The sequence below is a fragment of the Dermacentor variabilis genome, chromosome 8, assembly GCF_050947875.1.
Source record: "Dermacentor variabilis isolate Ectoservices chromosome 8, ASM5094787v1, whole genome shotgun sequence".
Lineage (NCBI taxonomy): Eukaryota > Metazoa > Arthropoda > Arachnida > Ixodida > Ixodidae > Dermacentor > Dermacentor variabilis.
The window spans coordinates 79,725,817-79,750,473 of record NC_134575.1 but is presented as its reverse complement, the minus strand read 5'-3'; the positions used below and the strand labels follow the sequence as shown (position 1 = coordinate 79,750,473).

Here is a 24,657-nt window from a genome sequence, read left to right as displayed (position 1 = left end):
AGAAGCCCTCCTGTGCTTCAAGAACCAGCGGAGGACCGAGAGCCGATACTACAACCTTCGACGACGCTACGTCGAGTACCACACCGGCGACCGCGTTTGGGTTTGGACCCCAATGCGCCGACGAGGACTTATCGAGAAGCTTTTACGCCGCTATTTCGGACCTCAGAAGATCATCCGACGCATTGCCGCACTCGACTATGAGGTCGTTCCAAGCGACATTTCGCTATCACAGCGGCGCCGCTGACAACCGGAAATAGTCCATGTTGTGCGAGTTAAGCCGGTCCACCAGCGCTAATGATCTTTGGGACTTTCCGTAGGTGGCCTTTTTTTTTGCTGTGTTTCTTTGACGAGTGCAGTTTTGCGTTTCACTTTCATTTTATGTTTATATCATCAGGAAAATGCTCTTTAAAAGGGGGGCATTGGCACGTGTACTTGATTATTGAATGACCACGTTTCGTCGTCTAGCCAATTTTATCGCTCAGCACAGGACGCACCTGTATGTATCCGAAGTTTCTGAAATGTTATCGGTGGTTCTATCCGCTCTCTGTTGTCACCGAACCTTGTCTAATCAGATTGCCTGTATGCCCGACGCTAATATTGCATGCGCAGTGGCGTCATATATGGGCCCTCGGCATGCTGCCTGATGCGAGCGCTCAGTTTGTATGTCAGGTATACGCTCGGCGCTAGTTTCTAGTGTTTGTTTTCACGCCGGCGTATTCTGCTTTGTGTCGCATGGCGTCTTCTACGTGCGTAAAATTGTGTTGGTTGTGATAACAGCATACCCTTACAGAGTGAATTACACTTGTCCGCCAAAGCAACCGTTTCTGAATTGCGCGAGCGTCTGAAGCAGGGGTAGAAGCTATTGCAGATATCCTTGCTCTATATAGTGCATGGTCGAAGCATACGGTATCAACGTTTTTAGATCCATAAACGTGCGGAATGAGCACGCGAGGTCTTATGACGGCGTTACCCGTTTTCTCTTTATTTGTTTGAGAAAGAGGATGATAACCGATTTTATTCGGTTTTGTTCGTCCTGTACGTACTCACCCGCATTACGAAAATTTTGTCCTCACAAATTGCCATGGCAGTTTTCTTATGCAATCCTTCTTGTCTATTACGGATTTATAGAGCGAACAAGGCAATGCCGAGGCACATAGCATACATATGCTAGTTCACAAACTGCAGTAATCTCTGTGTTCAGCAGCGCCATCGGCCTCATACAGGAGGTAGCTTGAACATATTATAGTGATTTCAAGACTACTACACTTGAAATGCATGAGAACGATACCGGTGTATCACAAATATTTGATAGCACCTGGCGCTTAGATGTTTGGAAGTAGCCTTAGGTAGGCCGTACATAAGCATGCGCTCTTATGTTTGAGTTCCTAAGCCAAGTGACCAAATAGTGAGCAGATTTTCGATTTCCTGGCAAAACGCAGACGCAGGTTCCCTTCGTTGAATTAATACTGATACAACTCAAATAGTTCACAACACGTAACCTCCAGGCGGCTGATGCACTCAAATGTTTGCACCCAAGAGATATGTCTGCATACTGTAGCTATCGATCCACCGAAAGACTACACACTGGTTAGCCAGCGACCTTGTATGAATAGATATAGCATAAATTTTTCAAAGTACGAACTGAAATATTACCAAATTGTTCTGCAGCACGTGGCCGCAATACTTTCAAGCAGCGCCGCGCCTGATTGCACAAGCTGGGTGAGAGGAAAGGCTTGCCGCTCGTATTTTCTCCTCGCCTGATGAAAAGGTGTATATGACCTTTCTCTGGCCGGTGCACTTCAAGTACTGCCCAATTCACGAATGGCTTTTTGTGTAAGTGACGAATGTGGCCATGGTCCGATTATCTGTGACTCAGCGAACGGTCCCGAGTCCAGTCGCTTTAATGTTGTCCGGAGACTAAGACGTTGTACGTGGTAACGAGGACAGATACACAATAAGTGCTCCGTAATTTCTTCCCACCGACAGTAGTTGAACATCGGGCTCTCGGCCATTTCCATACAATAGGAGCAACCACCACAGCCAGCAGCAAGCGATAAACCAAGGTTATTTTCCCGCAGGAAAGGTTAGATGGCCGTTGTAGCCGTAGCAATGGGTCTAGCTCGTGCAGTCGGCAATAGAAGGCTTTTGAAGAGCTCCAGAAACCTTGTAACTTTTGACGCGCAAGCAGATGAAGTTCCCTGCCGGTTTTCGACATTCCAGAAATTCGGCACATCTGGGTGTCTTCGTGATTTCGCTGGCAGGGCTGTCCTGTGTGCAAAGAACTCAAGGAGGTATATACAGGCAGGGAAGTTAACCAGAAGTAGTTGTGCTTCACTGTCCTGTTCGAGAGTAAGGCGACAGAAACAGATAGAGGCAGTATCACAGACGAATTAAACCTCGTACGAGATGCATCGCGACAAGCAACGGTAGCAGGTAGTCTCGCTATAATCTAGTATGTTGGTGCGTGGACCTGGGAAACTTCAACAACGCAAATAGCATTATGCTCGTACTTCATCTGTAAGTAATCCTCTAGAACGTTTCTTTTTCTCCTATTGTAGGATAGTCCAGTCTTTCAAACACATGACACATATCTTGCCTCTGTGTGTTAATGCCTCGTCACACGCAGGAGCATGTGTCGCGTGTCGATCTCCTTGCCATCCCAATCAGAAAGACATGATAGTTAGGAAATATGACGCCAAGATATTTGATCAACAGAAGTTAGTCCAAGTTGTACCTTACTACGTGGCTGTTGAGACGCCATAACACACGGAGGTTAGTTGAGAGTATCCTGCTTGTATATCGCGGATATTACTTGTGTCCCAATAAGTATATCGAGGAATCACCATCACACACACAGAAAAGCAAAAGTATTCATGGCAGTTGACACAGGCAGTTGACACAGGCACCACACCGCATGCCATCTCGTACTCAGTGCTTTCTGTCATCAGTGGTACGGGATCTTTAATTGTATTTTTTTCCGCAGTCGCAGAATTGTTGAACACGTTTTAGCAGTAAGAGCCGTACGTGGAGCAGATGGCTGCTTGGCATTCACGAGCCAATGCGCTAGCCCGCGACAACGTTTAAATTGCATTCTGCACACTTGAGTTTGTTGATCTACGTGGCTAAGGGCACAGTCTGTATTTTATAACACTGTTGGTACCTCTGAGCACTCGTCTTTGTGTGCCGTCCGTGTGTTGTTCTTGGTCAATTAGTTTTCGCTATGATTGAAAATATGATGCTAAATTGGTAGCACTTCTTTACGCGCTTTCCTGTTGCTTTCCAGGCCTGAGGTTATCGAGCATACTGATGTCACACCCACTCGAGCTAAGGACGGCTTCTAACACCTCAATCTGCATTGTTGCCGGGTAAGATTTCCACCAACTACGCCTTGCCGTACGTACCCTCTAATGCAGTGTACCTGCTTCACATTTCTAAGTGAAGCTCCCATTGGCTCATAAGTTTCGGTGATGAGATGGTCACGCCAACATTCAATTGCTCACAGAGCAGAGCAGCTGCGGGAAAGAGCGGTTTTATGATTTGAAAGCTGCGCCGGCACCGAAGCGTGAGTCATTTGCAAGAATTCCAGCTGCATAGGCGCACGCTCACGCTCCACGCTCAACCAATCAGCTGTTTTGCTTCAGCCGGGGAGGGAAATGGCCGGAAAGGGTTCCGGGCGCGCTGCGCTGGCTTCGCTTCCCTTCAGGTAAGTCTCTGAAAGCGGATGGGACGGCCACGCGTTGTGCCTTCCTCCGATGAAAGGGCAGCATTTCGACAAGCGACGGCGAGAGCTCGCCCGTGAAAGGGCTCACTGTCGGCGCACCGAACCAGCCGTTAGAGCCGCCCGAGCCCAGGCGATCCCAAAGCAACGATAAGATTCCGACTTGAGGGAGCGGGACGCCAAAGCAATCCGGCATCGTTATCTGTAGATTACGTAACCGTGACGAAGGTCAGGTGCACGTAGGACAAGTTTTCCTTACCCCGTTTCCCGTATGGGTACGATTGGTCATTTCATGTAGCCTTACTTTATTTATTACTTTGGTGGTTTGAAGCGTACTTGATATGACATGGTGCAACCACTGCAACATTAATAATACATATTCACTCGCAAATACGGATGTTGTTATCTATACACAGGTTTCGGAACCTCTAGGCTCCTGCTAAGGAATATATATATACATAACGCAGACTAGGTAAATATCCACTGTTAAAAGAAAGCGGTCAAGAATGGAGCACATAATCAGGGCACATGGTTTAGTTTGGCTGCTTTTATCGCGATTTTAGGTCACATATTCCAAAATACGCCGCAGATATTCCGATCAGTGCTTCAAACCCACTGTACAGCTTAGGGATGATAAACACCGCAATTCATTTTATCTGCTAAATGAAGCCGCGCAAACGTGCGAACTCTGCACTGACGATGTTCCAGTGAAGTCGAATACCGCAAAGTCAGTGATGAATATCACAGTGCAAGCCTTCAATAAGCTCGTTCCCGAGCGGTGTTTTGATGCAGTTGCGTTCTTAGCATTTTGCGGTTTTTAAGTATTTCCAGTGTTCCAGCTACCGATTTCTTCTTGCTTGAGTCTGATTCCAACAATTAAAGAGTTCCTACTCAAAGAATGCTGAGTCCAATGATTTGTTTTTTCAGACGAAGGAGAAGTACCGTTTCTAAAGCCGCGTTAAATATAAAATTATGTTGCACACCATTCTTTCTGGCATGCAGCATCGACAACATAGCTTCACCGCTGGCCTTCGCGTCTTACCTACTCGCTGAACACCAAGAAGTGCAGGACAAAGTTCGAGCAGAAGTTCAAGCCCTACTCCAGAAAGAGGTACGCGCTTCTTACGAGTCATATTTACTATATTTTTCGCCTAATAATAAAAACAAACTATGTGGCATTGGAAACACGGAAAGGTAGTGCAAATACGCAGTCAGGCAACAGGTATATATGTTAGCGCTCTCTCTTTTCTCTATTTATTCTCGTCCATTGAATTTTATTGCACTTATGTCCATCGTATCCTTCATAGATGCACAAAATAAGCCAGTTATCTTCATTAGCTATTCGCTGTTAGCGTAGTTTTGAATTTCATATCAGTAGCGGAGATGCGTATAGAAACTATATTCAAGCCACGAAGAACTTATCCTTTCGTTATTGGACTAACAAATTACTCGCACGCTAAATACATTAGTCCGGTGAGCGTAGTGCGGCTGGAACGCTCATACTTTGTCATTTCCGCCGAATGCGATGAAACACAGATAAATCGTGCCTAATGTGCTGGTATTGCTGATAGAACGTGAGCTGAAACTAAGAAAAATTACTCTACATATTATTCTGAACGCGTTGCTTCGTAGCTAAAAGGCCTGTTAAAATGTGTCCAGTGACAAGGGTCTGTATTCTAAAATAAGTCCTCATGCTACAACTGCTCGTAAGACCATATATGTTAGCCAATCTTGTTTTGCGCATATTATTAGGGAAGCTATCTGGTGAATAAGAAATACCACGTATGTACGAAAAGTATTGTGAAATTGGTCCGGGCTTTCTTCAAACTTATATCCAATAATGAAAATCGTGTTCAAAGTGAGAGAAGCGACAAAAGATGCACGTCAATAGAAACAAGTTCAAACAATGCCTGAACATCATGTACACACATGAACGTTTCTACAGGGGTTGTCTCCTCGCAATTTCTTTTCTGTCACTGGAACCTCTTCTGCGTGTGTGTTTGTTGGTTGCTTGTTCGTTTTTCAGATTCAAATAACGCCTTTTCGTAGCTACTGCTCCTTCTCATAAAACTTGCCGTGATGCTTAGACTTTCATAACTCCACCATTTTTTATAAATTTCAGAAAACATACAAACAGAAAATTACCCCTTGTAGTGTGCGACTAGTAGCGCTGAACTCACAACTAACTTTATTCGAAGGCCTCCACAAGCTTATGTATTACAACCCATAACCCCGTGCTCTCCCACCGTTTGGCGTCATTATCAGTGCGCAAGGGAAAGTGCAATATCCTTTATTCTAATGCCACACTATGAGGCGGTTTAAAAATTCAAATGCACTCTCATGCAAATCTAATGATAACAACCTTACACGACGCGTTCCTTTTTGCCTGATATAGTAGGCCTCAATAATCTGCCTCGTAGTCTGATTTCTATGTGCGAAAAATATTGTGGTCTGTTCAGAGATTGGAGTGCACCCATGCACAGAGCAATGCCAGCGCGGCGTGTGAGTAGGCATTACCTCTTAGCGAGCGCCTATGCTCAGAGAATGTAATGTTCCTGCATCAACCTCTTTGGCCGATATAGACGTAACCATAGCAACATTGAAGCTCGTAAACAACTCCCAGGCGGGGACGTGTTCTTAACAGTGCAGCATGAGTGGAGGCAGCCCGGGCCAACTTCCTATCAATCTTACCGCAAATTTTGATCATCTAGTTAGGGGTAGAATAAAACAACCTCTACATCAAGTCAGCTTGCTACATTCCTGAAGCTGTTTGATAGTTTGTGTACATATGAGATTAGAACCAGCTTTTCCTTCTTACCGGCAAGCTCTTGATTATTCATTCTTGTGGGTGATCTTAATGTTATACGCTTAAGAAGCTTCTGTACTGCCATGCGGATACCATCCTCCCGAAAACCTACCGCTTTCAAACGCTTCAGTTGTTCTAAGAAACTCTCAGCGGTCAGGTGAAAGCACAATTTCGAAAGTGCAGAAATTGGAACCGGAAAAGCAATGCCATTTTCTACCACTTTCGAATGTGCGGAGCGAAAATTTCAAATTGTTTTTTCCGACTTTAAGCAACACATACATCCTGCCCACATGCTCATCAGTTAGTTTAAGTCTGGTATCTAAAAATTTTAGCTCGTCCTTATCTGGCACTTCATGTGTGAAACCTAGCCTTGAGCCACATTTGTGGAACACTTCAAGTACATCATAAACTACTTGTTGCAAAATAGTATTCTTCACTAAGGTCACAAAATCATGAACATATGTTAGCACTTTGTTGGTTCATCTAGTTTACCTTTTATATTTCTATCAACCCTACTTATCAGCCCTACTATCAACCCTACTTTAGTTAGTACCGGAGCACTTTAAGCCAATGCAAAGGCCTGATTTTTGTCGGTATAAGTTTTCTTTCCATTCAACACTAGTTGAAGCTTATTAAAAAGAGAGAATATCCGGAAAACTACTAACAGATACAACATAGCTGCTAAAAAATTTGAGCTCATCATTGTCTTCGGTGATACAGTGTTTAACACTTGTCATTAAATAGCCATGTGTAATTTTATAGTACAGGTCTTGAACATAGATGCTAAAAATATTACAATCACCAGGATTACATTGAACGAGGAAGCTGATCAGATCATCCGAGTTTTTTTTACCACAAAAAGATCTCTGACCACCAATGACTGGAAAGCCTTTGTAAGTAACACGAAAGAAACCGCTGCCATGTCCCCTTTCACGTGACCATTGCTCGAAATGGAATCTCACATTTCTAGGTCTTTGCTGCGAAGAAAATATCCAAATTATGACTTTTCGCATTATTGGCTTATAAAGCTAGCTGCGCAAGATTCCGGCTGTGGAGCAGCGACAGTGCGTGCTTCTTAACCTTAGCTGACTTCAGATCTACTGCTCTGAAATTCTTTCTTATTGCACCTGACGCTTTTTTGCAGAAGATACTCTCTGGCGCCACAACAGAGAAACATTTTTTATCAAAGCTCAAAATGTGGAGGCTTCTACTCACGGCATATTTTGCACAATAGTTTTCGAGCGCAATTATTGGAGCACCTCTCTCCTGATCGTCCCGACACATCCACACACTCAGCTATTAAGCGTAATGTTACTTCTTCGGTCTCCCGATGGGTGACCGTCCTAGCCGTAGTCACCTTCTCCGGTGGGGTGAGGCTTTGCTTGTGGACAAATTCTGGAAATTCTGGACCAAGACCAAGGGTTCTTCGATAATCTTCTGGTAGAGCCTCGTCACCAAAAAAACAACAGTTTTCCTTCGGGCATCTTCTTTTGTGCTATTGAAAGCGTAGGCCAAACGGTGTTCCACATCTATTCGGCTATATGATAGAATGTCTTACGCCACTCTAGGAAATGCCTTCTGCTCTTGCCTTTGTATTTTTTCTGCCACACAACAACTGCAATTCTCGGGGGCACAGAGCGTACCAAACGCGCCATGAAAGGATCCTGCTCTTGCATATGGATACTGCCATCATAGACGCGAGCTGACTTAGCTTATGTAGGCACTAGTTGTTACACTAGTAAAATAGCCCGATGTGATAGAAATATACCGTAGAAGGATCAACATTTGCGCGAGTTGGTACCGGTATACTGGTACTGGTACTGGGAAGAAACCTTGGTCTTAGCCGATAATTTGCCCGCAAGCGAAGCCTCACCATGCCGGAGAAGGTGAGTATGGCTGGGAGAGTAACCCACCAGGTGATCGAAGAAGAAAGACCACGCTTCATAGCTGAGTGTGTGGATACGTTGGGACGATCAGGAGAGAAGCGCTCGAGGAATAGGGCTGTAAACGATTGTGTAGAATATGCTGTTAGTAGAAGCGTTCACATTTTGACATTTGATAAGGAAGGTTTCTTTGTTGTGGTGCCAGAGAGTACCTTCTGCAAAAAGCGTCAGATGCAATAAGAAAGAATTTCAGAGCAATAGATATAAAGCCGACTAAAGTTAAGGAGTGCGCAATGTGGCTGCTCCACAGCCACAATTTGAGCACCTAGCTTAATCAGTAAAAAGGCAAAATATCTTAATTTTGATATTTTTTTCGCACCAATCATACACACACCTGACATTCCATTTCCAGCAATAGTCACGCAAAAGATACGTGGCAGCGGGTTGTCTCAGGTTACTTACAAAGGCATTTGTAATCATTGGCGATCAGAGATCCTCTTGTGGTAAAATACTCGTATGAACTCATCCGCTTCCTCTTTTAATCAAATCCTCGTGAGTGCAATAATTTTAGCATCGAAGTTAAAGAAATATATTATAACATTCAACATAACGATTTGATGATAAGTGTGAAACTGTCTATCACCGAAGACAATGATAAGCTCAAATTTTCTAGCAGCTGTGGTCTATCGGTTAGTAGTTTGCTCGAGATTCTCTCTTTTTACTTAGCTTCAGCTGTTCTTGAATGGAAAGGTAATTTAACATACACATAAAACATAAAAACATAAAAACATAAAAACAAACATAAGAAGTAACCTAGATAACCCAACAATCAAATTGCTAAGATATGTTTATGATATTGTGATCTTTGTGAAGAATACTAAATTCCAACAAATGGTTCATGATGCACTTCAAGTATTCCGCAAATGTGACTCAGAGTCATATTTCACACATGAAGTGCGAGGTAGAATGAGCTGCAATTTTTAAATACGAGGCCTAAGCTAACTTATAAGCATTTGTGCTGGATTTATTGCCCAAGGTCAGAAAAAAAAAACATTTTTAAATTTTCACTCCGCCAATTCGAAGGTGACGAAAAATGGCATTGCTTTTTCGGTTCTATATACCGCAATTTCGAAATCGTGTTCTCACCAGACTTTTGAGAGTTTCTTGAAACAACTGCAGCGTTTGAGAGCGGCAGGTTTTCGGGAGGATGCTCTCCGCATGACCGTACAGAAGCTTGGTAAGCATGTAAAATTAGGAGTACCTACAAGAATATATAATGAAGAGCCTGCCGAGGAGAAGCAAAAACTGGTTGTAATTCCATATATATATATATATATATATATATATATATATATATATATATATATATATATATATATATATATATATATATATATATGAATGAGAAGAAAGGGGGTTAACCGAGGGGCCCGATTTTATTAGTTATATCATATGAAGCCAACAAACACTGACACCAAGGACAACATAGGGGAAATTACTTGTGCTTAATAAATGAAATAAAGAAACGATATATTAATGGAAATTAAAGTGGATGGGAAAACAGCGCTGCGGTAGCTCAATTGGTTGAGCATCGCACGCGAAATGCGAAGGTTGTGGGTTCGGTTCCCACCTGCGGCAAGTTGTTTTTTCATCCACTTTAATTTCCATTAATATATCGTTTCTTTATTTCATTTATAAAGCACAAGTTATTTCCCCTATGTTGTCCTTGGTGTCAGTGTTTGTTGGCTTCTCATGATATATATATATATATATATATATATATATATATATATATATATATATACACACACACACTGTCACACAGCCACAGAAATGTAGCAGGCAGGTTTGACGTAAACGTTATTTTTTCTGTCCATCACAAGATGATGAAAATTTGCGCTAACATTAATACAAACTTTGCCCAGGCTGCCTCCACTCATACTGGGAAATGGTGCACTGTCAAGCACACGTCCGCACCTGTGCACTGTAGAATGGGAGTTGTTTACGAGCTTCCATTTTCCTGCGGTCACGTCTATATAGGCCCAACAAGTCGATGCCTGAACATTACATTGTCGGAGCATAGGCGCCTAACCGCCTAACATAGGCGCCTAACTTACATTCCGCCTAACGGGTAACGCCTACAGACATGTCGCGCGGCATTGCTCGGAGCATGGGTGCACTCCAGTCTATGAAGAGACCGCAATGCGCGCAGAGAAATCACAATACGAGGGATATTATTCAGGCCTACTATATCAAGAAAAAAGCATCGCGTTGTGTAAGCATGCCATCGTTAAATTTGTATGAGAGTGAATATGAATCTTTAAACTGCCTCATACTGTCGCATTTTGTTACAGGATTTTGCGTGTTTGCCTGCGCACTGATAATGACGCCATCGATGGGAGAGCACGTGGCTATGTATCGCAGTACATAAGTTTGTGTGTGCCTTCGAATCAAGTTAGTTGTGAGTTCAGCGCTGTCAGCGTTGTCTTGCGCTGCCCCTTCAAGATATCCAACCAGCATCAACTCGCTCAATTGTCCATCCTTCTGCGCACAAGCACTATGGCTCGAGATTTTACACACACACCATCATGTGTGCTGCGCTATGAAGCATGGCTTCGCTGTTTAAGCAAGCGTGAACTAAAGACGGTGGGATCAGATGCAGTTCCTTTGCCAAAAAAATGAGTTAACGAAGCTACAGCCCGCCGTTGTTCATACTCGTTCTCATACCTCGTATTTCTTATTTGTTCAGACAGCCATTGATTGGAACAATCTTCACTCAACCATCCTCCCTCACGTAAACCCTGTTCAATTCAAAGCCACCGTTGAGTCCGTCTTTGTAAGCATCAACTAACTTTGCATAATCACCTCTGCTCACCCGTCATCTAAAACCCTGCGCACAGGGTCCTTGAGGTATTTTCAGGAAATAAAGAGAAAAGTATATGTATATATATATATATATATATATATATATATATATATATATATATATATATATATATATAACCTGCATATTCTGCATTCGCGAGCTGGTCGCACGGGTGTAAACGTTTCGCAATAACAAAAAAATGTAAAAGACTGTTCTAAACCTAGACTTTGATGGTCGCATTGAATTGCGAGTTGTTTTCGGACAATGAGGGAATTTTCGATATAGCGCTGCGCGCGCCATAATCTTTTTACCAATTTATATCACCCACAAAGCTCAATTAAGTATTGGTGGATTAACACACAGCCTGTATTCCTTTTACTAAAGGCTGTATATTTATACTTTTTTGTATTTAATGTTCTTACGCCTTAGATATTATTTTTTCGCACTTTCTTAGTTACTTATTGGAGCTATTCATCGGGAGTAACATTTTACTTGTCTAATCATTCCAATGAGTCTGATCATACCGAATCACGCAGTTCGATAACGTTGCATGTCCGGTTTTACTGACGTTGTTTTCTATTCTCTCACGTTATTTCTCTTTTGTCTGCTACAGTTGAACAAGCAGCGATCCTACTTTATGGAGCGCATAATATGACGTCATTTTGAGCATGGTTATTATACACTTCTACGGCCCACTGTGCAGGGGGAGCTCACATACGACGGCCTCGCGGAACTCACATACTTGGGCCAAGTGCTGTCAGAAACCCTGAGACTCTATCCTTCGCTTCCAGGGTAAGATGCTTCTTTCCACTTTGTAAATTGTTTCTGTCAAATTTTACAGGGCTCCTAGCGTAAACTTTCCTCATTGTTTAACTTGGAAAGTTTTCGGTGAGAAGATTTTATTTCCGTCAATGAGGGTACACCTGGGTGGCCAGATACTATCTATCTTACTATCAATGACGCGAGCAAGCAGTGGGTCGCAGCATAATGCATGGTGCGAGGCTTTGGCAATTAACAGGTTGTTCAAGAAATTTAGTTCCGCTATGTAATTGTGTCCGTAGAGATTGAAGCTTCAGCGTCATTTTTCCACGGAAATTCACTCAGCCGCTTCGAAGGTTTTCACATTTGATGTGCCTAAACGACGTGGGTCACCTTACGCGTGCTATATGTAAACAGAGACAGATGACAAAGATCCTGAAATGAACCAGGACAAAAATCCCCTTCGCTACTGAACACACCCACAGAAAAAAGGTAAATACATGGCCGCACCGACATATGCTTGTATCACGCTTTATTTAGGCTCACCACCGACTCTAGCTGAAAACTTCAGTGGTTTAATATTGTTTACGCGCGTTTAGAGAACGCTTAACAAGAAGTGCCGAACATACTTTTTCCGTAATACGTGATCTATAACCAAGACGAGTTCCAGGTATATTGTTATTTTTCTTTGACTGCCATGCTTTCTTTTAGAAGAACCTTGACTATTTTTCTTTGTAGTTTTGTGGATATACTCAATAGATGTCAACATTTCCTTTCTCCTTCTCTCCTCCACCTTTAGAGTTTCATCATCATTCATTTGTCTATGCACCTTTCCAGCCGTCCACTTCTTGCCTAGTCCGTTTTTGACTAATCCAGCGAAGAACTGGTACAACAAGCCCAAAATCAGACAGATGTGAATGATGAACCAGCTTAGTTGTAACAACCCATAAAACTAGTTCCCTTGATTAAATATGGCTTCTCAGCCAGGCTCATGCACATAAGGGCCCCGCTATCACCTATTGCCATCGTTTCCAATATCTCAAGCTCAATTCTTTATTTCCATGGTCGAGAAACTCCGCGTTCTTCAGCCATGTATAACAACTGCCACTTTTGCAGTTAAAAGCAAGGTTCAAGCCTTAATTCTCCACTTTTTGAACTCTTAAAGTGCGTTCGTCCGCTAGTCCCGTCCGCATCGTATTCTTTTAGTCCCCGTTTCTTGTGCTTCATCGGCGCCAAATAGATTGAGGTAAAGGACAGCGCCCCTATTGAAAAAAAGACATAGGTATTTTGTTTTCGTGCTCTAGAGACCTGTGAAATTACAGACACTGAAGCCGAAAAACGGGAGAATTGTGCTTCCCTTATGCTAGTTGGCTTTTGGCTGTGTTGGTAGCCGATAACTTGACGGATGTTTCCTTCAACGTCCACAAATAACTGTGTGTTTGCAGCTCGGTGCGCAGGGTATGTGACGAGGACTACGAGTGCAATGGAATTCGCATCCTGAAAGGCATGAACGTTTCCGTTCCCACTCTCGATGTGCACTACGATCCCATGCTGTGGCCGGAACCGAAAAAGTTTGACCCTGAACGGTAATATACAACAGCTTTCTATCTACCCTAAGAATATACGGTATAACTCTAGTATTAAATTCAAACAAATGCTTTTCTGCATCTGAAAGCTCAGACGGCTGAACAAGAAATATACAAAATAGGGCAAAATCGCTATTACCTGCTTTTAATTCAAATCCGTACGGTAAACACAATAGGACCGATGAAGATGTGTTTACGCGAAAGCACAGTGCTATTAAGTTGCTTCGCTGGCACGCTGTAACAAAACGTGTGACAGCAAATGCAATGAAAACAAAAATTATCAAAACTCGCTGTTCACGCATCAATTGTCCCATCGTCTACTATCTATGACATGTTGAATGAAAGCTTACTAGCACTAATATCCCAGGATTCTGATAAATTTCAGTATGCTCTGACACAAAAGTCGCAATGCTACAGGTAATTGATGCGTCGTGCCAGTCTCACCTTGTTTATACGCCCAATAATTATGTTGTGTTATGCATCTGCATTTCCGTTTCCTCCCTTCGGCTGCGTAACTGAGCTTCTGTTTGTGTCGTTGGACCATTTGAAGTACTCGCACTTACTTACAATCTTGTGAATGTTTATAGTCCACGGCTTCTCAGGCTCGCGCGCAGAATGTTGTGTCCAAGCCGCCTGACTGTAAGCAGTATTCTAGGGCGGTTTCTATAATTGTATTTTGTTCGCCATGTGACGAGGAGCAGCTAATGCCTCCTAATGGTGCCAACTTCTCCAACTATACCTTATAAAAATACCCGGGGACACCTAAGCACTTCTTATTAGTTATGAATGCGAAAGCTATAATGTCACATTGAACACCTCTGAGCGCTCCTACCAGTCTTGTGCTCTGAGTAAAGCACCATAGTCGTACAGGCCCCCGAGCCAGCAAGCTGCAGGAGCCTACGGTGCTTTCGCGCAGTGGGCCATTTGATGCTTTCGCATCAAAGAAGAGCTCAGCTCGGAGCTCACATGAGGCGGAACTAGTCATACCATCAAATATATGGCTCTTAAGTAGGCTTACGCAGCAAGTATACCCGACACCCTTAAAGGGCGAGCGCCAGCATTGCTGTTAATTTTGCGCTGCGCACTGCAGTGGATGAAAAAACAGCAACGAGAAAGAGCATGGAGGCTATTCTCGGAATAAAAAGCGTCTACGCAAGTCTTGAGTTGACCTTGGGTACCGATGCGCGAACAACGTTATTGGATCTTGCACTCTTCAATTGTCCGCAAGAAGTGCCGCTAGGTTAGGGCCGCCATCAAACAGGCCATTTCTACGACTGACGCCCTCCTAGCAGATAAGGCCTCCGCTGTGCGTGCGCGTGACGAACAGCTCAAACTCATCTCAGTGAAGCAGGCCAAGACAGGCTCACGAATGCTTACATCTAGGCAGACCTGACTACAACCTTCGACTATGAGCAAAAGGTCATCTTTACCAAGACAAGTGAACGCTTCACCACAGGACACCACCCCCCGGCCCTTTCAGTATTCGTCGACTCCGCCGAGAATCATACAGGATTGCTTGCATCGACACCACAAACAGCTGCCCCTTTCATCTCGCCCGGAGCTTCGCCAGTGGCGCCGTTGCCCCGCTTTTCCATGCCTAAGCTGCACATACAGAGCTCTTCTAAGGAGCAGCCTCACCGGCAATACCTTTGTGGCCAGTGCCAGGCAAGCATTTACAGTAGCGACTCCCTTGACGAAGAACGAGAAATTCAACTATTTACAGACGTATCTGATAGGGTCATCTAAGACGGCAATGAAGGGAATCTGCTTCACCAAGGCAATCTATGATGTAGCCATAAAGGTGCAATCTGACCAGTTCGGTAGTCACGACATGCTGGTCGGTGATCTTTAGCGCCACCTATTAGCAATGCCACCTTTCCGTAGTCAGACGGCTTCAACAAAGTGCGGAGTCTGCATGATGAGCTAACCTTCGCCCCAAACGCACTGGAGGACGTTCTCCTTTCATCAATTGAATACTCTCCTTTCGGCGACAAGTTTTTATAGGAACCTTGCAACCTGGCCTTGGTATCCAGTACCATCAGTGTCTTAAAGAGGCTCTTTCGCTAAACCGCAACAACATTTCAGCAGTTTATAAAGAGGAGGCTCAGCTAGCAAAAATTCAGCACAACCAATCTCGCGATGACTGTCGATAGTAATGTGTTTACCATTGAATCAATATAGGGGCACAAGGTATTGCCACTGTCGAAACGAGTCATGTATGAGGCGTGCACTGCAGTAGGACTCCTACTTTGCGCTTCCCTAGAACACGGGGCAAGATCTAGCGTCATCGCCGCCGCAAATCCTATGCGCGGCGTCTGAAATCTATGGGGTGCCGGTGCGCAAGAGCGCTGTTAAACGTTTCATGCAATGACCGTCCACGTTCCTCTATCGTGCTTATTTCTGGACACGCTGCGCCCTCTAGTGGCACTGCCGAGAAGTCTGCGCGTTGCGTGCAAGACGAGAAGCGTCCCGCACCATTGCTTGTGAACGCTGGCTGTTGTTCACTCGTTTGCAGCATATTCAGTGGCCCAAGTTCGCGAGAGGTTAAAGAACGGTATATACTCATTGCTTTATCGACACATCTCGCTAGTTATTGGAGTGACACATACCAAATGCATTTGTGGCGCAGCCTCCTAGAACGTTAGATTGCTTTTTTTTTTCAGGAACCCTTGTCACGTGGGTTCGATTCCTCGCAGTATCAAATAAACATAAGGATCTTCTTCGTCATTCTAGAAAGGCACATTCTCAGTGGCGTATACGTAGTTACTCAAGTTAGCTTAAAAGACGTTCCTTCAACAGCAGCACACACCTACTCGCAGATACCCAGTGACTCAATTTAGCAACAAAGAGGTTCAGCGAAGACCAGCCCAAACCGAGTTGCGCATTCCCAGTGCTACAATTTGGCGCCACTGAGTTTCACTGAACAGGCGTACCTACCCAGCTCCGCCTATACAAAGACCCATGTGGGCGGGAAACAGCTTCGTTAAATAGTGGCATGTATATAGACACTGTCACATAGTCAGTGACCGAAGTTTCTCCGGCAGTTGGTTTCCTAACAAGTTCACTCAGCACAGCAGCGCGATGCGCTGCCCATTCGACCATGCGTTGTGAAGGTAGGCGCGAAAAAGGTTAGATACAAACATACATAGACATAACTGCAGACAGCAAACTGCACCGATACCGGAGACAGTGTATTTCGTATATTGCCGAAACAAGAAACGTATCAGAATGAACATTCCAGGTAATAAATGAACGTGACTTCAGTAGTGTGCAAGAATAACTTTTCTTTGTGCATGTTGGGGTCCTTTCCACTTGTCCTCTAACTGTATTCTTTTCTTTTAGAGTTCTTGCGCTACCAAACCGTGTTCACTAATAAGACGCGTTGCTACCTTGCCTGCAGGTTAATCGCATTAACATGGACTGTCATCGCGAGAGGAGGCCTGCCGATGTTTCATTGTGAAAATAAATAAAATTTATGTCAATCTTTTAGCATGTCTTTTCTATTCTCTACTGTTTTCTGTTAGCTTGTTTTTCTGTGATATCGCGGAAATAATCACAATTGCCTTCCTTTTCATATTTTTACTTAAAAGAATGCTTTGATAGTTTATTTCACTAAGTGAGTAACTTTTACTCCCCTTATGGATTGAGCTTCCGTGTGGTACGAAAGAGTCAAATGCTGATATATCATTGTCACAAATGACACATGTAAACAAGGTGAGACTGGCACGACGCATCCATTACCTGTAGCATTGTTTGTATGTATGTTTGTATGTAAAATCACGCAATACGTAAACGTATGAGATGTAACCATCGACGAGATAGGTGGCGCCCACACACCAGCGACTGCGCGATGCGTCTAACCATCCATTCTACGAGTTTACATAGCTACGCTCTGAGCAGCATAATACGCCCTGAGTGCAACTCTATCTTACTAAGAAACTAGGACCAATTGGCTTGCGCATATCAAATGTGTCTGCCTATACTTGCCTGGTTGGAGAGCCACCCCAGAAATATTAATAAGTATAGTAAAGAGACGAACAAATTTCATTTCCCTCAAAGTACTGAAAAATCTTTCACTTCACCGTGTGTGGACCAATCATGTTAAAATAGGGAAAACATCTGTTTTCGCCATAAGCTTAACAATGGAAAGAATCTGGCTTTCATTGAGCTAAAGGTCCTATAAAAATAGCAATTCTTCGTTTTTTATTCAAATTTACTTCTTGCAACGTATTAATCAGATTTCGTTCTCTACACTACACTCTGCCGCAGATTCAGCAAAGCAAACAAGGAGCGCATACATCCCTTCTCGTACTTCCCCTACGGACTTGGACCGCGCACGTGCATGGCAGCCGCTCTCGCCCGGGTGGAGTTCATGGTCGCGCTTGCCCTGCTTGTGATGCGGTACAGGTTACTGCCTAGCGGCATGTACAAAAACGTGAGTACCACTCAGCGACCGCTGTTCCCCTAATTGTTGAAACAAAATTATTGAAGCCCCGCAGACTGCCATTTCTTCAGGTAGAGTAGCATGCGTCAGAGCCATGGCTAGTGGCCCATGACCGACACGCTGCTTTAGTGTGGTGATATCACGCGCCATGACGCATGTTGTGAACAAACAAGGCCTCATCATTAGGGCGAAGGTTTAGCGCGGGAGTTCCTTTCTAAGTAAATGAAAGCGGGCGAAATTTTTTTCCTCTGCAGCCAGTGCATTGAATTTTATGACATTTCTTGCACTTAAACGAAGGAATTATAGTCTAGTAACCGTAGAAAAAGGTTTTCCATTCACCTCAACAATATTCTTTACATGAAATTTCATGAGGCTGGAGTGATAGGTGTGCAAATAAGTATCTGAGCTATAAAAAACGATATCACATTTACGTTAACGGCACCTGCTATTGCACCTAAAGGCGAAAAAATTTATATATTATACACCTGCTTGAAATACACCGAAATTTTGCCAGTAAGACATTTTTATGTCCATCGTAAACATTCTAATACTTAATGTGAACTTATGACTTTATATATATCTCAATTTTTTCCGCCTCAGAGGCTGTACCAGCTTCAGTCACAGAACTGCGATGTCTCCTATTTGTCAAAAGTTACATATTCTTTAATTTCATGCTCTTACCTATTTGATGCTTCAAATTTTCAAAATTTTATAATAACTATGAGGACAAAATCCAAATTGCATTTCCTATATTTTCTTTCAGTTAACTTTCACTTTCGAATTCAACAAACGGTATTTAAATTGGTTCAGTGGTTGTTTCATAAGCATTTTTGTGTAGTATGCGTATTTTAATAGGGAAATCAGAGTTGACGCGGGCTAAGATTGCTCAAAAATCGATGGCAGCGACAGCAGAGGTGTTGCCCTCAGCGAATCATACATCCGATATCATCAACCAATGGATGAGTCACCGGCTGTCGAAAACGCTATCATGCACTTCTTCAACCATTATGCGTCGCCGATTTACAACTGACACCTTTATGAGCTTGTGCCGTCACCGTGTGACACGTGATGCAGTATGCTTCGTGATTCGGTGAGGGTGTACATAATGCGAAGAAAAGGGAGGACTTAACTTCTCTTGACCACTCATTCTAAACAAACGAAAGATTTAACTTCTACTTGACCACTCGGATCTGTAAATCATATAAATGGGAGAGCTTACGGGACTGAACATAAGGAAGAGTGCAGTAAGCTATTACCTGCTAGTATAACACTTTGAATAGTTTTTCATGGATTGTAGGTGAAAATCATTCACCGGAACCGCGAAATAATCAGCGAATTGCTGTAGCACGGTTCACATTTGTACGAGTTGGTTGGGCCCATATAAAGCGAAGGTACCGCGAGAAACAAGGACGTAAAATGATGGACACAAAAAGTGCTTTCATGCAGCTATAAGTTTATTCAAACAAAGAAGCATTTGAAAGCGAGCAGCTTCCACTGCGCAGTCACCATAACTGAACAGAAGCGTCTTCACACGGGTGAAAATCAGAGCGTGACCCCGAATTCAAAGGAAAACAAAAATGACACGCAGCGCAGGCGTCAAAATGCTAAAAATGGAGGTGGTATCACTCAGACATGGCTCATCGCAGATCTAGATAAGTCATCTCGCTCCACGATACAGCCCCTGAAGCTACTCCAATGCATGTGTCACCAGTGTTCTGCATGAAGAACGTTTTCATCATTTGTCGTGCGAAGTTATCCTTCATAATCATCATCATCATAAGCCTGGTTACGCCCACTGCAGGGCAAAGGCCTCTCCCATACTTCTCCAACTACCCAGGTCATGTAATAATTGTGGCCATGCCGTCCCTGCAAACTTCTTAATCTCATCCGCCCACCTAACTTACTGCCGCCCTCTGCTACGCTTCCCGTCCCTTAGAATCCATTCCGTAACTCTTAATGAACATCGGTTATCTTCCCTCCTCATTACGTGTCCTGCCCATGCCCATTTCTTTTTCTTGATTTCAACTAAGATATCATTAACTAGCATTTGTCCCCTCACCCAATCTGCTCTTTTCTTATCCCTTAACTTTACACCTATCATTATTCTTTCCATAGCTCGTTGCGTCGTCCTCAATTTAAGTAGAACCCTTTTCGTAAGCCTCCAGGTTTTCGCCCCGTACGTGAGTACTGGTAAGACACAGCTGTTATAAACTTTCCTCTTGAGGGATAATGGCAACTCGCTCCTCAAGTTATCCTTATGTCGGTACAAAACGAATGGTTCGTTAAACTATGGCAAACAGTTGCAAGACTTGCAGTCTGCAGCTAAAGGCGAACAATAATGTGCACCTAAATTATTCTTAAGGTCTTTTAGTCTTATAATAAGCATCCCAGCGTCTGACCTGCGTCCAACCGCCAGCATTCCTGGCTTTTCAAAATACTACGCCCCTTCCCGCTCATGAAATTCTGAGGTGAACCGCCGACCATACATGGTTAAGTGTATTTCGTGCACCGTAGATCATTTATACGTCGAGAGGAAAGCCTATATTTGTTGCACCATGAGACACTTTGGAAATGTAGGAGATTACAGCAATATTTATTTTCCTAGATAATAATTATCACATGCTGCACTCAATATCACTGGATGATTAGATGGCGGTCAAATATCTGGCTTCCATATGGCAGAAGTACCACTCTATCGCTTTCTGAAAGACGCTGGATGACATCTACGGCGATAAAATAAATACGTGAATGCAATCTGCGCTGGCGTGCCTCATAATTTGGGTCATTCGAAGGTACTACAGTTACTAGGAATTTGTTTCGCTGATTCACTCCCAACATGAACATTTAGTCACATTAGTGGTTATGTCACCCATAAATCCTACGTTAGGAATCGAATGTTAGCACCACGTTCCCATGCCCAAGAACCCACTACAAAGCCTACTATGAGCAAATTGTGGCTTGTTTTTAGGATAGATTAGGTCACAAAACTATTCACCGTGTTCAAAATATCAAGGTTTGCAAAGTACTGATACGACTGTCTGTTCTTTTCATTCTTTGTTTTGCTTCAGGAGCCACCGAAATATTTTACCTCAATGTTGGTGGGTTACCCAAAGGAAGGTATATACGTCAAACTACAGAAGCTTTGAAGTCCAGGGAAATACAAGGAAGAGGAGGGCGAAAAACCATCATGTTCATTATGACTGCTTACACTTTGAGGTCATTAAAGGTGATTGTCTCTGCTTTAACTGCAAGATACAGTCACAAATCACCCCATGCGTGAACTGAAAAGCTTGACTTCTATGCTTGGTCCTCCATACTGCTATCACTCGCCAATAAAGCGTTTTCAGTTGCTTCTGTGTCTTTCACTGCATGTTTTTATCTTTGCTCATTCTTTTTATTACTGATCATCGCTGCACAATGAGTAACAAACGCCTACATAATTTGAAATAACTGTGCTAAAGATCCCAAGAAACCAAACATAGAAGGAATTCGGATGGAAATCATAACAACTCAGGTGAACTTATTGAGCAATTATATCGTACAAAGTTGACTCGAAAGAAGACAGACAGGCCAAATTACAATTTCTATCCGCTCATTTTACTCATGCGAGCATTTCTGCATGCGTATTTGAATAGAGGAATCGGTACTGGTCCGATGTACAGTGCAGTCTTAAACTTTGATTGCACTCAACGAGAACATGAACGCCGTACCATGTTGAGTTCTGAGGACACTTAAAAAGCGAAGCATGTGTTCCCAATCTGGAAAGTAAGGGTGACAAAAGGAGTATTTATTAATTATCTACAAGCCCTATAATAAACCATATTTTAAGCTTTCTCCAAACGTCACCCTGAACAGGCCCCACGACCTCGTAATACGTTGCTGGCACTGTTTGACCGCCCCGCACACCACCCAAGCTTTCTGGGGGTTCACTATAACGCCTCCAACCAGGGTAACAATGATAGTATAGCACTTTTTATTCAGCCCCTTATTGACCTAGACACGTCAGCCTTTGCGGGCTCACAAAGCCTGACATACACTACATCATCTCCACATTTAAACACCGCGAATAACTTCGCTCTTCCAAGACACCAGGAAAACATGCGCACAGCGTTCTCGAGCGCTTCAAATTCCACTGACAGATCTGCTGCGAAACAAACTGCCTCTACATTGAGGTACGAGTATCGTTCTGCCAGTGCTATTAATGCAACGTGGAATTTTTAACCTTCATCATGAACAGCAGGACCCCATGCTTTATGCCCACTACATCATCAAGGCTTCTCCCTCCAATCTGCAATTATGCCTTTTTTGCGCTTGCTGTTTCCAACCTTGCACCTACAAATTTCCTAAATTTATCACCCCACCTTTTTTTTCTGCCGTCCTCGACTGCGCTTCCCTTCCCTTGGCAACCATTCTTTAACTCTTATCGTGTACCCAGTATCTACCCTACGTATTACATGGCCTTCCCAGCTCAACTTCTTTCTCCTAATATGAACTAGAATATCGGCTATCCCTGTTTCCTCTCTGATCCACACCGCTGTCTTCCCTGTCTGGTATTGTTAGGCTAAATTTTTACGTTCCAACGAACTTCGCGCGGTCCTCAACGTGTTCTCGAGCTTCTCCCTCAACCTCCAAGTTTCTATCCCATATTTCGTCTTCAGTAAAATTTCGCGATTTTACACTTTGCAACAAGAATGGCAAGCTTATGGCGGCAGCATGCATTCCAATTCATTTTTGTCCTGTAAATTTCCTTCTCATGAACTTGTGATTGTCCTTTGAAAACCATATTGCGCATGCTGAATGGCGACCATGAATTCTTGATCCCTTGACAGGCTATTAAACATTACCTTTGTTTTCCATATATTATTCTTCAGTCTCATTCTTACGCTTTCTTGGTTAAGGTCATCAATCATTGGTTGTAATTCATCCCCAGTTACTTTACAGGCCAATGACATCTTCAACTCGAAGGCTACTGAGATAATCTCCGCTGATCTCCACTGCTCACTGGTGGCATGAAACACAGGTAGAACACCGGGCTTGTAATCTGAAAGGCCTAAGTACAAGTCCTACTCCCGTTCACGTTCTCAGGTTTGGAGCGGCGCCTGACACCCGAAAAAGATGTACCAAGCGCCAGTGCAGCTATACTAATCAAGGTGCAACCAAATTAGCAAGGTACACTAAGCTTCCTCACAACGCACTTCCTTTCCAGACCAGGAATTGACTTCCCTGGTGCAATATTCGGCTGCTACCGGCCTCATTACTTTTGCAATCAACCCATGGCCCTCAGTCCCCAGTGGCTGCGGAGCACCTGACGAAGGTGGCGGTCAGACCTGCTACGAGGCAGAGGATGCTAAGAATCTCTGCACCCAGACAGGCCGCCACTGAGAATTGAACCTGGCAAGGTTCAACAAAGGAACCCTGTCGCGTCCGCCTAGCTTATCAGGATTCTTTGAGCATTCATCAAGCATTGCCTGGGAGAATATGGTCCTCTGTGAGGTTAGAAGAACTGATTAGGCTTATACGATGCTGACTAACGGTCACGTCCTCTGCTAAAAACGTTTTCCAGGGTGAGATTGTGTAAGTGTCTACCTAGCGGACATGTCCATGTTGTCTACTGCTGAAGCTCCTCTTGGGTGGGCTGGGGTTAGCGTCAGAAAGAGACAGGCGCCCGCAGCCAATCAACACTTAAGCAGCAAATGAAATGCGCCTGTCCACTTGGTGGACACTTACAGAATACATCCCCATATAAGAACGGAGGTCCGGTACTGGCGATGATGACCATGACGATTACTTACTGGCATCGTTTTCAAAACGCTGTGGTGATAAAATGTGTACCCTGCATGCTTGAGCTGTTCAAGTAATCTATTAAGGCTTATCAGTCTAGCGTTTTCTTTATATCTGCTTAATGTTTTCTCTTCCTGAAAACTTTTATAACGGTCATGTATAGCTACCTACGTTTGCCTGCAAAAGATTTGGTCCTATCAGTCTATTCCGTGCTTTTATCATGACACGAACGCCGCACCACCGGCACGAGAAGCTGTCCTGCACCGTCAGCAAATGCGTAGATGTATAGACATCAGCTTGCATGCACTGGCAACCGTACGTGCGGCCAGGCCTTCATGGCCGAGTTTCAATGCTCAAGATTGTTTGCGCATAATGCTACACATCATAAAGTTAGTTTGCCTGACAACACTGTTGACCACTGTCGCGTTCCACATACCCTGATCCTTACATTCACGTGTGTTTTTCACAATATGCGAAATAAACCTGCGCAGGTGTACGCCCACTCTAGAACACGGCACACAGTGTACCACTTGAAGATGGCCTTACCGTACATAGCAAAAGAAGGTGCTGTATTTGTATTGTAGATGCTTTGTTGGCCACATCTGTACATAGAAATATACAATGAAGACAGAGAAATCGTGCTGTAAAGGACGCCAAACGCAATGCGGAGCAGGAGGACATGGACAATCTATTCATTATTAGTCAAGACAAAGATAGCTGTGCAACATATACCCCGAATACCTGTGATTCTCTTCTTTGTAAGCTAGCATCATTTCATCTTACTACATCGTTCGTTGAGCAAGCGCCAGTTCAT

At 43.6% G+C, this 24,657-nt stretch overlaps 1 protein-coding gene across 2 annotated transcripts in view; it reads left to right on the top strand.

Annotated features, from left to right (window-relative positions):
- Positions 1-21,416, top strand: part of LOC142590371 (cytochrome P450 3A13-like) — a 103,584-nt gene extending 82,168 nt beyond the window's left edge. For both annotated transcript variants that reach the window (XM_075702442.1, XM_075702443.1), the window contains 6 exons: positions 3,284-3,365; positions 4,721-4,829; positions 11,977-12,065; positions 13,478-13,618; positions 17,888-18,053; positions 21,131-21,416. In XM_075702442.1, coding sequence (XP_075558557.1) covers positions 3,284-3,365; positions 4,721-4,829; positions 11,977-12,065; positions 13,478-13,618; positions 17,888-18,053; positions 21,131-21,208 — 665 coding nt within the window. In that variant the 3' untranslated portion in view covers positions 21,209-21,416. The remainder of the gene's footprint in view (positions 1-3,283; positions 3,366-4,720; positions 4,830-11,976; positions 12,066-13,477; positions 13,619-17,887; positions 18,054-21,130) is intronic.
- Positions 21,417-24,657: the final 3,241 nt, after the last annotated feature.